The sequence below is a fragment of the Rutidosis leptorrhynchoides genome, chromosome 1 (genome assembly GCF_046630445.1).
Source record: "Rutidosis leptorrhynchoides isolate AG116_Rl617_1_P2 chromosome 1, CSIRO_AGI_Rlap_v1, whole genome shotgun sequence".
NCBI lineage: Eukaryota > Viridiplantae > Streptophyta > Magnoliopsida > Asterales > Asteraceae > Rutidosis > Rutidosis leptorrhynchoides.
This window is the reverse complement of record NC_092333.1, coordinates 9,303,143-9,320,474: the sequence shown is the minus strand read 5'-3', so window position 1 is coordinate 9,320,474 and position 17,332 is coordinate 9,303,143. Positions and strand designations below refer to the sequence as shown.

The 17,332-nt window shown below is 35.2% G+C and overlaps 1 protein-coding gene across 1 annotated transcript; it reads left to right on the top strand.

Annotated features, from left to right (window-relative positions):
* The first annotated feature begins 5,990 nt into the window (after nt 1–5,990).
* On the top strand, nt 5,991–6,605 carry LOC139902585 (E3 ubiquitin-protein ligase RMA1H1-like). Its single transcript, XM_071885219.1, has one exon. The coding sequence runs from the start codon at nt 5,991–5,993 to the stop codon at nt 6,603–6,605; it is 615 nt and encodes a 204-aa protein (XP_071741320.1).
* The last annotated feature ends 10,727 nt before the right edge of the window (nt 6,606–17,332 follow it).

Here is a 17,332-nt window from a genome sequence, read left to right as displayed (position 1 = left end):
TGGTGGTGTGGTTGGTGGTGGTTGATGGTAGTGGTTGGTGGTGGTGGTTGGTTGTGATGGTGGGTGGTTGTTGGTAGTGGTTGGTGGTGGTTGGTGGTGGTGGTGGTTGGTGGGCGTTGGTGGTAGTGGTTGGTGGTGGTGGTGGTTGGTGGTGGATGGTGGTGGATGGTGGTGGTTGGTGGTGGTGGGCGGTGGCAGTTGCTGGTGGTGGGTGGTGGTGGTTGTGGGTGGTAGTGTTGGTGGTTGTGGTTGGTGGTGGTGATTTGTGGTGGTGGTTGGTGGTGGTGATGGTGGTGGTTGGTGGTGGTGGTTGGTGGTGGTGGTGGTTGTGGTTGGTGGTGGTTGGTGGTTGGTGGTAGTGGTGGTTTATGGTGGTGGTTGGTGGTAGTGGTTGGTGGGTGGTGGTGGTGGTTAGTGGTGGTTATGGTTGGTGGTGGTGGTTACTGGTGGTGGTTGGCGGTTGGTGGTGGTGGTGGTGGTGGTTGTGGGTGGTGGTGATGGTGGTTGTGGTTGGTGGTGGTGGTGGTGGTTTGTGGTGGTGATGGTGGTGGTTGGTGGTGGTGGTTAGTGGTGGTTGTGGTTGGTAGTTGATGGTTACTGGTAGTGGTGGTTAGTGGTGGTGGTTGGTGGTGGTGGTGGTGGTGGGTGGTGGTTGGTGGTGGTTTGGGGTGGTGGTTGGTGGTGGTGGTTGGTGGTGGTTGTGGTTGGTGGTGGTTGTGGTGGTTGGATGGTGGGTGTTGGTGGTGGTGGTTGGTGGTTGTGGGTGGTAGTAGGTGGTGGTGGTGTGTGGTGGGGGTTGGTGGTGATGGTTGGTGGTTGTGGTTGGTGGTGGTTGGTGGTGGTGGTGGGTGGTGGTGGTGTGGTTGGTGGTGGTGTGGTTGGTGGTGGTGGTGGTGGTTGGTGGTGGTGGTGGTTGGATGGTGGTGGTGGGTGGTGGTGGTGGTGATGGTTGTTTGCGGTGGTGGTTGGCGGTGACGGTTGTTGGTGGTGGTGGCGGTTGGTGGTGGTGGTTGTGGGTGGTGGTAGTGGTGGTGGTGGTTTTGGTTGGTGGTGGTTGGTAGTGGTGGTTGGTGGTGGTGGTGGTTTGTGGTGTGTATTGGTGGTGGTTGGTGGTGGTGGTTGATGGGCGTTGGTTGTGGTGGTGGTTGGTGGTTGGCGATTGGCGGTTGGTGGTGGCGGTGGTGACGGTTGGTGGTGGTGGTGGTTGGTGGTGGTGGTTGGTGTTGGTGGGTGGTGGTGGTTGGTGGTAGTGGTGGTGGTTGATGGTGGTGGGTGGTGGTGGTGGTGGGTTGTGGTGATGAAGGAGGTACATAATATGCTAAATTTTGTATATTTAATGTGTATTAATTATAATTATTAAAATTACTTTTTTACCCTTCCATACATTTTAAGTTAAAATGAAGTTTTATGATATTTTGTGGTCCACATTTGCTTATCCGATTTGTACTCGTTTTAAGCTTAGTCACGGATCGTGCCCCATAATTGAATAATCAATTATTTCATTGTTTGACAAATTTAATTATTTGATAACTACATGATAAAATTACTAAAATAGACGTTCGTCAATAATACCAAGGTAAATTGGATTATCTCATTAAGAAATCGTAAATGATAAGATAATATTGTTTAATAAATAAAAATAAAAAATCCATTAACCACGTTACTGAACACACAAAGTGCAACTTTTCAAAAAGTAACATACAGTAACGCATCCATTGTTTTAGCGACCGTATCTATAGTTTCTAGTAATGATAATTTCATTATTAGGTTAATTCTTTTGTTAAAAAAATTAAAAAAACAAAAGAAAAAAATCTAAGCATGGTGGGTGATATCATTAATCTAAATAATTTTGAATTAAAATTATGAATTACAATTAAATCGTATTAATCAATTATTATTATTAAATCTTATTAATAATTATTTTAAATATTAAAATTAAATAATTTTGAATTATTTTAATTAATTATTTTGATTTATATTTTTAAAATAAAATGACAATCAATATTATCTCTTATGATTGGATGTGAATTGATTAATATGCATTTTAGGTGTTTGATGAAATGTTCAGCTGACGAGTTTCTTTGTCGGACTCTGTGGTTCCACGGGTCATTAAACTAAATGACTTTAGCATTTACGTTCACTTAATACCTAAAATATATCATTAAACTGTTTCGTTTAAACTAATCCGTGAATCCACGGGTCATTTCACTAGTTCCTTATATACCCTTATGCCTCAAGTTTTAAAGTGGGTTGCTACTTAGCTATACTAACACGTTGCTACGTTTTAAATTATTTTAAGTTATATATATATATATATATATATATATATATATATATATATATATATATATATATATATATATATATATATATATATATATATATATATATATATATATATATATATTGTGTGTATATATAGATATATATGCACACACACTAATATACGGAGTATATTATACATTGTCGTTATAATATAATCTATTTTCTATTTTAGAACAAATTGTAATTATTAAAATTTTGTAGATATATATTACAGTAATACTTTGTAACTAGAAAAAATTCGACCGCGCATTGCTGCGGTTGTATTTGGATATACGTTGTTCGGTACCTAATATATCTAATGGTCGCGCATTTTGTACATTTAACGACTTTTATGATATTAATATTGAGCGAAAATTTTGAGGGAAAAAATTTAGGGAAAAGAAGGATTCGAACCGCAATTTTCTCATTTACAAACTAATGAACTTACCACTTGTTTTAGCCATGTATTTGATATAATTAGTTTGATTTGGTTATTTTATATATATCAAAAGAAATTTTTTTTTTTTCAAAAAAGCTCCGTTTCGAATATAGTTAGTTTCGTATTGTTCGTAAAATTATTTCGAGTTAAACGGTGATGACAAATAAATTTAAGGCAATGCGAAAAAAAGATAAATCTCGTAAAAAAATTTGATGGCCTTTATTTAATGTTTATTGTATTAAATTTGAATGTTTCATTTTGCCCCACAAATTGATTGAATGTGTACAATATTTAATCCTGAAATTTGATAATTATTACACCTCAAGTTTGATGCATTTGACCTTTTCCTTTCTCCTCTAAAACGACACATCACATATTGACACAAAAGCTCCAAACGACAAAAAACTCTGTGACTAATAGTATAAGTTTGATGCATTTAATTTTTTCCTTTCTCCTCTAAACGACACATCACATATAGACACAAAAGCTCCAAACGACCAAAAACTTTGTGACTAATAGTATATAGGATAGACACATCACATATAGACACAAAAGCTCCAAACGACTAAAAACTCTGTGACTAATAGTATAAGTTTGATGCATTTGACCTTTTCCTTTCTCCTCTAAACGACACATCACATATAGGCACAAAAGCTCCAAACGACCAAAAACTTTGTGACTAATAGTATATAGGATAATAATAATAATAATGAGTCATATGAATATCAAAACAATCAAGTTTTAATCGCATTTCCAAACACCCTTGAATGGATTTATCAATATATCCACCTTAATTACTACTTTTCCAAAAGTTATCTGTAACTTTTATGTATCTTGTAATCAAATCGTTAGCCCATTAGTTAGTGGGCCTGATTTTATGAGTTCCACTATTTTGAAATCAAACTTTAAACCAATTAACAACTAAAAAGCCCAGTTTACTTAGCTTTTGGGTTTTAACCATACTCAAATTCTAAAAGGACACCACCACCAGCAGTCCACCACCATGGCTGCGACACCCATAACCACCGTCTGTTACGGTGACCTTACCATTGTTACAACACCCCCCACTATTAGCTTACAAGAATGGCTAGCTTGGGGTACTAATTTTCAATACCCACTCAAGTGAAATTAATGGTATCGAGATTTTAAACCCTATTTCCATTTGTGGCTCCTTTTTTTATAAACTTTTGATTTTTGCAAGTCTATGTTCAATTGTGAATAATGGATGTTATTCATTTTAATATGTAATCCAATCTATGATTCATCCATCCATTATCCATTACAATGTAAAATCTAAATTCAAAAATCTCGATGGTATCAAAATATTAGACCATATTTCTATTGTGTGAATTTTTAATTGTTATGAAGTAAGGATTTTTATGAGTTTTAATTTAATTGTGAATAATAAATAATAATGGGTGTTTTTTGTTTTAATATGTTATCCTATCTATAATCAATTACAATGGAGTAGTATTTAAAATCTTGATGAATGGTGATATGAGTTGTCAGTACTCCACTTGATAAAAGCATGTACGTAGTATAAGAGCACACGGTTGGTGTGGTGGATGTCACCCCGGCGTCGGTTGTCCCACCGACCGTCGCCCCACACCGTGCCGGCGTCGGGGTTGCGTCGGTAGTGCCGGCGTCGCTGCCAAGACTTCGGTGCTTGGTTGTTTTGTGGGCCCCATTTTCAAAATTATATCCGTTGCCTATTTTATTTTATTTTTTTGTTTTTTTTATTCATCCTTATATATAACCCATCAATTCATTATTTACACACACAACAAATATTCTACAATCTACATCATTTAACAAAAAAAAAAAAAAAATTTCCTTTCTCCTTCACAAAAAAAATATGGCCAATCGTTGCTTGATCAACCTCGACGTGCACTACAACGACGAGCTATCCGATAACCGCCAATATTGGCTCGACGGGTACACACAATCGTTCGAAGCTATAGATGTTACCGGCTTCGATGTAGAACGCGTTGTAAGCTTTATGCGCGATATGGTAGATTGCGAAGCCGCCGACGTTTGGTACTGTGACGAGGTCACGGATTTGTTCAAGGAATTTCAATCCGAAGCCGTGTGGGAACGAATAGTCGGAAAGGCCAAACTGTAGAACAAACGTATCACGTTGTACTGTAGGAACGTGTGGAGCCTTCCGGCTTCGAACGATCGAGACGATGATACGTCTTCGCATGAATCCGGATCTCCCACTCGCTATGGCCGTTAAATTGTTGTTATTTTTAATAAGTAATTTTTAGGATTTAATAAGTAAGTTTAGGATTAATAAGTAAGTTTAGGACTTTTTTTTAATAACTTTTAATTTTAGATTTTTAATTGTAATCGTTTTAGGATTTTTTTTTTTTTTTTTTTTTTTTTTAATAAAAGTGTATTTTAGGACCTTTAATGTATTTTTAAATTTAATATTTGTTCGTATTTTTATTAATTCTATTTAATAATGTGTTAAAAATATATAAGAAATTATTTATTAAAAATAATTGGTGGACCCTATCTTCTCTCTCCACGACACTGAACTGACATTCTTCCCAATTCCCCTGTTTTTTCACCAGTGTCAGTTTTCAGTGTCAGTCCAGTCAACGTCCAGTCATCAGTAAGACACTGAACTAACACCGAACTGACGCGCCACCACACCCAGTGCTCTAATTGATTTAAAAAATGTTGAGCTGAACAAAGATCAGTACCATGGTCCCAGGTTGTTTTGATTTTGTATTGGTCAGTGATGAATGTGGTTCACAAGCTTCTCAATTCAAATTATAAACCCACTTTAGGTGTTTGATCTTTAATATTTACATGTTTTTAATTAAATTATGTGTTGCATAGTTATATCATAGTTTTTTGAACACTTGAAGAACTTGGATTATTGATTTTAAAGACTTGACATCTATTCCGACTTTTATAAGATTTTGATGAGTACGTTAAAAACTCAATCAGATGTTTTTGTAGCATATGCTTCTATACTGTTAATGACTACCTATACTATATGTAAGTCTTTACAAGGGTCTCATTTAAAATTCCTAGCTGATTTGATCATATGTACATTAAGTTATTCCAAATTACTTTGACACCAATTTTGTTTTCACTTATGTTCCCTCGAGTGCAAAGACTTATTATATTTTGTTGTTAACACACTTATTAAGGCCTATAAATAACCATTCTATCCATTAATAAGTTGAATATTAAAGCAACTTGAACTGAATTAAGAACAAGATATACGGCTAAAATGTTTGATGAATCCGAAAACATCGTTTCTGGCATCTTTGAATGTAATATTTGTCTCGACAGTGTCCAAGAACCGGTGGTGACATTCTGCGGCCATCTCTATTGTTGGCCTTGCATTTACAGATGGATCAAACACCAACAAACATCATCCAATACATTTGAAAACCAAAACGCAATGTGTCCTGTATGCAAAACCGAAGTCTCAGAAAAGACTGTTGTACCCTTGTATGGACCAAACCAAAGCACAAATAATGAAAACAAAGAAAAAGAAGTAATTGTTGATTTGGTGGTCCCACCAAGACCTCAAACCTCAAGAAATCATGGCTACCAACGACTTGAACCACCACGCGTTACTATTTCAGGTGGACGTCGTGATATGAGTACAGATTGTTTAGTGGTTCATAGTCCAACAATTGGGATGATCGGAGAAATATTATCCGGAAGGCTTTTGCGCAACATGGAATCGCCTTTATTTGGTACTCTGAATTCATATAATGAAGTTGGGAATAGGACTCAGCGCGAAAGATGGCAGATGACACAAGTGGATGCTGCACTTAGTCGAATTTTTATTCTATCGTGTTGTTCTATGATCTTCTATCTTTGTATGTTTACTTAAATTGGAGTTACATTCAACAACTAGTATATCGATTTCTCAGACCTTTTATGTGAATATTTTTGTTGAAATCTCTAACATATGTACGTAGGTCTTAATGTAAGGTTTATGTCAAGTACTCTTTGCCTTCAGTTTCTTTAAAAGTCATTGGCAATACATTGATATATGATACTGTAGTATATATTTCAAACGTGAGGGGCTGATTAGGTATATACAAAAATGTTAAGGGCTATAAATTTAAAATAATTATTGCCGTGGGGTGCAAATGTTTAGTAACGTAGATTATTCAGAAATACAAGTCAACTGTCAACCATATATTGTATGATATATGTATTCAACAATAGATAAATCATAGATGGTTTCCTTTTAAAATGTTTTGTTTGAAAAAATCAGATGTCATCAAGTCAAATGGAAGAACCAAGCCAAATTCGTCGTTTCTATTTTATCAAAATTCGTCCTTCTCCTAAAAAAATGAGAATTGAAGAGGCTGACAAGCAGTATAGTCAGATAGCTCTTGCTCGTTCCCGTATCCAGTGGCGGAACTGATGAAAAATCGTGTGTACTTTTACCAATTTCAGATTAACGCAGCGGATAGTTAAAATAATAATCTTTTATTATTTTATAAAAACATTTACAAGATTATATATATTAATCTATTTAATGAAACATGCACACGATTAATTTATCCCAATGATCCAATTACACCATAATAATTGTCATGAATATAAAACAAAAGAGGAGTTAACGATATACCTTTCTTGAAGAAATTGATGAGACGGAGAGAAACTTACGATCAAAAGTATGACCGTATCTTAGGATAGTCCACACTACACTTCAAACAACGTCAATGGATGCTAGTCCAAACCCAAGTAATAATTAATCAACCTTTGATTAATATTATGAATCTAAAATGATACTCCGTATGAAACAATGTTATTTTTTCTTACTACTTCTCTTTTCAATTCTCTCGTCCATATATATAATATGAAGTAAAGTAAAGAGTATCAATCAATTTGGATCACGGATATATTTTCCTTTTTAAAAGTCGTATTTATGATTTACGCGTTTTAACTTGTTTTGTAATTTTATTTTTCAAAGTCGTATTTCTCAAATACTTTAGGGGTATATTATGTAACTTATAATTAAGTCACTTTCATGTGAATAGTAAATTAATTAATTTCGTTTCATTTACTATTCATATGAATAGTAAATGAATTAATTTCGATTTACTATTTTGTTACTTGAGTAATATATATACATCATATATATATTTTTTATTTGACGTCTTGGTGTATATGTGTGTGACCCCGAAGGCTCAAATAAAGTTGGCCATATAGTTATATGTTGTTCCTTGCACATTAATCCTACAGACTCCCACTTGTGCATGGCACAACACCAAGTAACTATACAAACAATGGCAAGCGTCTAGCAACACGTCATTGTCCCCAAATTCATGTGAGGGTAGTTTCTCGAAACTGTTTATGGTAAGTTTTAAATGTCATTCGTCCTTTTGTTTCGAATACTTTAGTTAAACTTGAGATATGGATCATCGGTCATTCTCATTTGTTTAACAATTTTGTTTCTCGATCTTATAACTGAATTAGATCACCAAATTAATTAAGTATCATCTTAATTACATCTGGGTGCGGCCACACAAATATCTTATTCATTCATCAAGGAGCTCAAAAAGTATCTAACTCCAAACATTTTAGAGGAACAAATCATATATTGCATACACGTGTCTATCACGAGCTTTACATTATACCCAATAATGGCCTTTATAACAGCCTTATTCAGGACAACATTTAACCATATCAAAATACAATGCTACACTCATCAAGACGGGCGTGCATCTCAAGTCTAAGGACACAAAGACATAATCACAAAAAGATTTACTACTGACTACGATCCATGTAGTGACATCTCATGGTTGGGTCATTTCAATATTCATCATCAATGAATACATATGAATTTTGGTCTCAACAAGTTAACTATTTATCATCAATGAATATAACCAAAATTTCACATTAATCTTAATTCATGTTATTCCCATAACATGACCGATTATGGAGAATTTGAATAATCAACAATTATTCATGGATTAAACATGCTAATATAGAACACAGTAATATAAATGAAAACGATCATACCAACTATATATCAATTCATTAATATAAAACTGCTTAATGTTCCAAAAATATCCAAATACTAAATTACAAATGAAAAAGATCAGCAGCATAACGAAGTCCAGTATTACTAGAATGATCATCATGCTTGTTGTGCATCATGGACTTCATGAACAGGTCAGCCACATTATCATTTGTATGAACCTATAAGAATACTAATATCATTCCTCTTAATGACTTAATGAATGTAGTCAAACTTTTGAAGAATGTGCCAGATACTTTTATGTACATGTGATTCTTTCAAAAGTATATTAACACTCGAACTATCACAGTACATATTATAGAAGATTAAATGTTGTGTACTACTCTGAGTATAACAACAAACTTCCTTATCCAGACAGCTTTCTGAGCAGCTTCTCAGTCGCTTTTGTTGTAGATTGTTCAATAGTGTGAAAGGACCCATCCTAAACCATCTGGACGAAGTCACCAACAACTGGTTCCATTGCGATGATCGACTCTAAATACTGTCTTTAAAATGAGCAAATGCACAGCGGAACGTTTCTTTCATACCTGAGAATAAACATGCTTTCAAGTGTCAACCAAAAGGTTGGTGAGTTCATTAGTTTAACATAAATAATTATTTTATAATTTTAATAGACCACAAGATTTCATATTCCCATTTCTCGTAATCATACGTCCCATGCATAGAGACAAAAATATCATTCATATGGATTGAACACCTGGTAACCGACATTAACAAGATGCATATATAAGAATATCCCCATCATTCCGGGATCCTCCTTCGGACATGATATAAATTTCGAAGTACTAAAGCATCCGGTACTTTGGATGGGGCTTGTTGGGCCTGATAGATCTATCTTTAGGATTCGCGTCAATTAGGGTGTCTGTTCCCTAATTCTTAGATTACCAGACTTAATAAAAAGGGGCATATTCGATTTCGATAATTCAACCATAGAATGTAGTTTCACGTTGATGTTAAAGCTAAGGGGTATAAAATACTATTAAATTTTAGCAGGAAAATACTATTAAATACGATACAATTTTACACAAGATATTTATTTATTTAGAGAATGGATATACTTAAACCTTGCTACAACACTTATAGGCAGTGTACCTAATCGTACAGTAGTGTAGTTTTTAGTAAGTCCGGTTCGTTCCACAGGGAATCTTTTTAAACAAAGCTTAACGCTATATTAGTTTACTTTTATAAAAATACAAATATATATATAAGTAATATTATTATTATAAAGGGGGGTTTTTACCGTTTAATGACCGGTTTGTCGATTTTAAAACTTTAGTCGCAGTTAAAACCAAATGTAAAATATTAAAAATAAATACAAGACTTAAATTAAAGCATAAAGTAAATAACGATAATGAAATTGCGAATAATAAAAGTGCGATAAAATAAACTTGCGATAATTAAAAAGTACGATAATTAAAAGTGCAATTAAATACAATAACAATAAATAAAAATGCGATAATTAGAAGTGTAATTAAATATAAAATAAAGGAAATTAAATATGAAATAAAAGAATTATGCTTATTTAAACTTCCGTAATTATGATGTTTGACGTGTTGATTTTAGTTTTATGCCCATGGGTTAATTGTCCTTTGTCCTGGATTATTTAATATGTCCGTCTGGTTTTTGTCCATAACAGTCCATCAGTCATAAATATAAAGTGCGAGTGTCCTCGTCAAATTATCCTTATACCCGAAGTTAAATATTCCAACTAATTGGGGACTTAAACTGTAACAAGATTTTAATACTTTGTTTAATAATTACACCAGGATGTCGACTGAGTGTAATCCAAGGTTTTAATATTTTGTTATCAATTATACCAAGTGTCCTTGTACATAATTTCACCCCTGTTTTAATTATTCTAGTGGCTATTAATCCATTCCCGTGTCCGGTTAAATGAACGATTATTCGTACATATAAATACCCCGCCCATCGTGTCCGATCGAGTGTATATGGTAATTTATAGGAACGCCCAATTGTAAATCTTTATATTAACATTAACAAACTATCATTTAGTTAAACAAATATAAAGCCCATTAATAGCCCATAGTCTAATTTCCACAAGTGTCGTTCTTTTATCCAAACCCCAATTATGGTACAAAGCCCAATTACCCAGTTTTAGTAATTAGCCCAACATCATGATTACTTCGGATTAAATAAGCATAATAATAACTTAGCTACGAGACATTAATGTAAAAAGGTTGAACATAACTTACAATGATTAAAAATAGCGTAGCGTTACACGGACAGAATTTCGACTTACACCCTTACAACATTCGCTAACATACCCTTATTATTAGGATTAAAATTAAAATTAAAATTAAAATATAAATTATATATATATATTTTACGTATATAGATAGAGAGAATGATATATGATGGATAAAAAATGCTCAGAATTCGGTTGCTTTTATAGGGAGTTTCATATTTTGGGGCTCCGCGACTCGCGGCATTTTTGGCCTTCAAACTCCGCGAGTCGCGGAGATTGAAATTACAGCTCAGTCCCTTTTGGAGTCTTTCTTGCCGACGGTTTTAAATATTAATATAATATATAAATAATTATAAGAATTATTTAAATATTATATTATATTTATGTGCATAGTTGACTTGTAATTTTTAGTCCGTTACGTCGAGCGTTGAGAGTTGACTCTGGTCCCGGTTCCGGATTTTCGAACGTCCTTGCGTACAATTTTATATTTTGTACTTTGCGTTTTGAATCTTGTACTCTTGTAATTTCGAGACGTTTCTTATCAATAATTGGAACCTCTTTGATTGTCTTTTGTACTTTTGAGCTTTTTGGTCGTTTGCGTCTTCAATTCGTCGAATCTGTCTTTTGTCTTCACCTTTTATTATTTAAACGAATATCACTTGTAAATAGAACAATTGCAACTAAAAGCTTGTCTTTCTTGAGGAATAATGCTATGAAATATATGTTCGTTTTTAGCATTATCAAATATTCCCACACTTGAGCGTTGCTTGTCCTCAAGCAATATCGTCTTGAAATACTAGAATCACTTCTTTATTCTTCACACTTTGTACATCAGTGATTTCTTTACGGCGGTATAAACAATGGTAGTAACGATATGGTTTACAGTCCCACATGACTATAAAAATTTAGATCCATTAAGGAAACTGGATCTTTATGAAAACATTTGATCTTTTGAAAATTAAATCTAGTTTTTACCCTAGATAAGTTTTCCGGAATAACCCTTTACCGGTGTTTGCAAAATATTTTTGTGGGTTTGGTGGGTTTCAGATTTGAAAATTTTAGCTCAAAACTTGCGGTTTTGTGTCACCCACTTGCTAACCTTGTATTTGGAAAGCAACACGTCCAGTTTACTTGTCCCGTATATTACCTTTCGGTAAACTACCGTCCGGTTGTAAAGGAAAGCGTTGAACAAGCAACTGTTAAGGCAATGTCCCGTGACTTGCTTTTAATTATGGTCTATAACGTGTCGGACGCAATTACTATCCTTGGTAGGAGCAATAGTAAAGCTCACCCTTATAATTTTTCGGTCTGGCACAAGGTCCTGTCTTTGACCATGCTATGCAACCACCGTTCTTACGGTTGACACCCGATTTAGTTCAGGTGACCTAATGAATTCCAGGTGAATTCCTAGGATTTTACGTTCAATGGTAATGAACGCATTAAAAATAGGTTTTCAGAAAACAAATATGTTTGTAATTTTGATCAAAATATTTTCTCGTTCAAGCTCGAGTTTAGATATCATTGAATTCCATGAGTTTGTAATTCTCAATCTTTAAGGTCAATCTCAAGGATTGAGTAATATCAGGCTTTAAAAGCTGATTTTTGATCTTTTAAGGAGATTATCCTTTCTGGGGATCTGATTTATTAGTCTTATCCAGCTAATTTGCATGGTGCCCCCCCCATTTTACGAGATAAATCCTTCTCATGGTTAGGATAAATCTGACCACTTGGCGACCCTGTTTAATGCTGAGGTCCGTGGATTTCCTGCTGATTTTAGTGATGACTTTTCTAGATTTTTCGTCAACCTACAGCTGGTCTGGACGACAACTTCCTGACTTAAATCAAGAAGCGCGTTTCTTTTTCTGAAGACTTTACTTCCTTTTAATGATGGAATTGATTCATCGTGTAGATCCATCTCTTCTTTTCTTTCATCGGGTAAAACAGTTTAGTTTAGTCCAAAGCAAAAGTATTTTCAGTTATTTGTTACAGATATATGTGACATATGTTTAAGATAACTTGGTAAATTTTCCCACACTTGGCTTTTATTTTCCTTTTTATCGTCCTCTATTCCATTTTAAATGAATTTTAACATTTTAGTTTGTTTCTCAATTTATGTCCTTTCCGAGGTAACAATAATTTCGGTGTTAAAACCTAGTTTTATCGTTCATAAATATGTATAAACATGATTTTGAGTTCATTTAATTGAAAATTTTGTAAAATTTTACTAGAATTGGGTAGTCAGTATATAAGACTAGGGCTGTTCTTTATTATCAGAGAGCACTAGATTCTAATACAACTACTGCTTTACTAGTATTTTTAATGGTAACCAAGTGTATAAAGTAAAAAATTTAAAATCCGAAAGAATTTAACCTCTTCCCACACTTAAGATCTTGCAATGCCCTCATTTGCAAGAAATCAGTAACAATTTAAATTATTGAGGGTGATTTGTGTGAAAATGATTAAATTTTACCAAAGTTTCCAAATATATTGGCGTTTGTTTGCTGAATGATAAATGGTGCACATCATTTGTTCATTCCGTCTTGTTGTTATTTCACATATATTTTGCATCTTGTCGTCAAAATTAGTTGCTTTTGCTGAACTTAATGCCAGTCTTTGAAAATGCGTTGTTTTACCCTGTTGTGTACATAAGATAAACTGCAAACATATATACATATTTTTAAAGTTTGGTATATTACCCCACATTCAAAAATTATTAAAATCTAAGAATAAAAGTTAGAAAATTATAAAAACTATTACAATATTAACATAAGTATTAAACGTATCAACATTACAAATTACAAAATAAATAAAACTAAGTAGACTAGGGATGATACTGGTACCAATAGGGGTTCCAGGCATAACCATAGGTGCTATAGAATGCTTCGGCAGGGTTATACATAGGATACGGTGGTTGCATCTCTATAGACCAGGGAGGGAAGATGGGTTTCGGTGTAGGAATATAGTTTCTACCTATATGTTGGCAATGAGCTATGATTTGGTTCTGATGAACTTGCCAATCTTCAAATGCTCTCTGTCTAGCATTTTCGTACTCCTGTGAAGCTATAAACCTTTGCATTTCTTGCATCTCATTTCCCCCTCCTACATTACCTTGCTGTTGGTTTCTCTCAACCTGTGGATGTCTACCATAGTATTGTACTGCGGCGTTATTTCGCCTCTTCAAAACTTTCACACCATGGTATACATTTAAACCTATAGTATCGAGGGGTTCTGGTTCTTCCACTAATAATCCCCCCCGACTTATATCCACACCGAGATATTCAGCAATCAAAGTAATAAAAATACCACATCCTATTATGCTATGTGGTCTCATCCCCCTAACCATAGCTGATAAATAATAACCCACACAATACGGTATACTTACAGCGCTTTGTGGGTCTCGAATACACATATGGTAAAACAAATCCTGTTCATTTACCTTTTCCTTGTTCTTACCCCTTTGTGTAATTGAATTAGCTAAAAACCTATGAATTACTCTTAATTCAGCTCTATCTATATCCAAATAAGAGTAATTTCCCCCTTTGAAACGGTGATGGCTTGTCATTTGACTCCACACACCGTGTGTATCAAAATTTTCATCTATCTTTCTACCATTTAGTATCAACCCTCTACAATCGGCAGATGCTAACTCCTCAGGCGTATATATACGTAAAGCCTGAGCCATGTCTAGTAAAGACATGTGGCGCATCGAACCTCCTAACAAAAATCTAATAAAAGATCGATCGGTTAAACTAGCTACCCGATCATTCAACTCTATACTACACAACAATTCTTCACACCATACTTTATATACAGGTCTACGCATGGTGAATAAACGTACCCAGTCATTAAAAGTAGAATTACCATACCTCTGTACAAGTAATTCCCTAATTGGCCCGGCCAATTCTACAGCTTCTAAGGGTCCCCATTCTATGACCCTTGGTACCTCAACAACTTTGGAATGAAGAGTATGCAAACCCCTTTGGTATTTTGGATAATCTATCCAAAGTCTGTCAAATCTCAGGTTCGGGTGCAACTCTTCCAAGTGCATATCAGAAAATGTCATGACTGGGTGAGGTATATCTTGCTTGTAGTAGTTATCCACCTCCTGTTGTTCCGCATTCTCAGCAGGAGCATTGCGGGCTTGGGATGAAGATTCACCCCTTTCAGTCTGCAAAACACATCAAACACAATTTTTTGTGCATCCAAATATGCATTAGTGTTAGCAAAATCATCAATCAAAATAATTACAATGACATGATCAATTTATATCAAACTTAAGCTCATTTTCATATTTTCATCAAATATACACTTTTTCAATGTAAGACCCGATTATTTATAGTGTACATAAGTGTATATAAGTGTAATGTACGGTACTTGAAACGGGGTTCTGTTGCGCGTATTTAAAATACAAAAGGAGCTGAACTGGCAGGGTTGCGCGCCGCGCGGCCTTGTGGCGCGCCGCGCCAACTGTCTGTGACAGTTTCCTTTCTCTTTTTAAATTAGATATTTTGGGGGTATTTTGGTAAATTCACATCAAGGCCGAGTTTAATGCTTGGTTCAGTAGTTTGGGAGCTCATTTACTCCCTTGTTCACCAACCTTATCACTTCCCAATTTATTTTAGTGAGAGAGTGAGTTTTAGAGAGGGAAAGCTCACTTTGAAGAGGAAGAAGAGGGTTTCTTGCTAAAGTCCAAGTTCTAAGGTTGTTCATCTCGTCATTTGCTACATTTTGATAGTTGTGGTATGCCTTAACTTTCAATTCTTGTTTTGATTTCGTGTATGGGTTAGGGTTTGTGTGAAGATGAACATTAAGACCCATTTGTAGGTAAATTGGGTGTTCTTGGGTAAATTGGGTCATGTAGACTCAATTATGTGTAAGCTAGGGTTTTAAAGGTATTAATTGTTGTTATGAAACCCTAATTGGCTAATAAATTGCTAGAACACCTTAGGGAAGTGTAAATGGGTGTGATTTGGGTATAAATGACCCAAAATGAGTGTATTGACTTTTATTGAGTCAAACGGGTCAAAATGGACCAAGATTGGTTAACGTTAGTGTTTTGTGTTAAAATCTAGTGATTTAAAGTGTATGAAGGCCTTGAGTGCCAAGAGTTAGGGTTTTTGGTAAGAATGACCCAAATTAGGGTTAAGTGTCAAAATGGGTCAAGATGACCTAGGATGATGTGTGTTATGAGTTTAGGCCAAGTCGATTGATTGATTATATGCTTGTGAAATAGGTACGTTACCTCGGAATTCAAGCTTGGTTTAGTAATCACCGACGGCATAAGGTGAGTGGAATAATTATGCGTATGTGTATATAATGTATTTATTTGTGTTGCATGAATGTGGCATTGTCGCGTTGTTAAGACACCACATGGTATAGAAGTGGATGTCGCGTTGTTTAAGACACCACAATGTATTGGGATGGATGTCGCGTTGTTTAAGACACCACCCATCGTATTGAATGGCATGTGGAATCGTCGCGTTGTTTAAGACGCCACATTGGAAAGGGTGAGTGAGTCGCGTTGTTTAAGACATCACCCGGGGGATTAGTGACTACGCGTTGGTTAAGTAGCACTAACGGATGTTATGAACTCCAACGGGCTCTTAAGCACCGTTTCCCTTGTTCGAATTGGTTAACCAAGGTTATGTGATTTATGTATTGAAAGTATTTAATCATGAAATATATGCTATTGTATTACTAGCTATTGTGGTATTGCGGTTATTGGTATATGCTTAATATTGTAGCATGCTTGATGAATTGTTAAACTCGAATATGAAGTTGTGTAAGTGATGCGAGTAAGTAGATTATATATGTATATGTATAATTATTTTGCTCACTAAGCTTTGCTTACCCTCTCGTTGTTTACATTTTTATAGGTTCGTGTGTGGATAAGGGTAAGGGCATTACCTTGGATTGAGTTTCCCGCTTCGATGATTAGGAAGCACTTTTGGGTTATGGCTTGGAGTTCGACCGAGACTTGGGTAGTTTAACCCCAAACACCATGCTCGTGTGTCGTTTGGCAATTAAACCTTTTGTGGTCGAAACTCTAATTTGTATTAAACTTTGTATTTTAAACTTAGTGGCGTTTTGGGCACGTGTGGGCCCCACTTTGTAAAACTCGCTCAAACCTTAGTTATGTGCTAGTTTTACATATATGAATGTATGGTTAAAAGCGTTTTGGCTAAAAATGTCGGGAACTAGTCAAACATTTTCGTTAAATAGACTTCCGGGGACAGCGGGCTGTCCAAGTGATTTGGCGCGCCGCGCGGCCATCTGGCGCGCCGCGCAGATGGCCTGCACCAGAAAATTTTTTTTGATTGAAATTTCGTCGTGTTTGGTCGGTTACGGTTTGGGT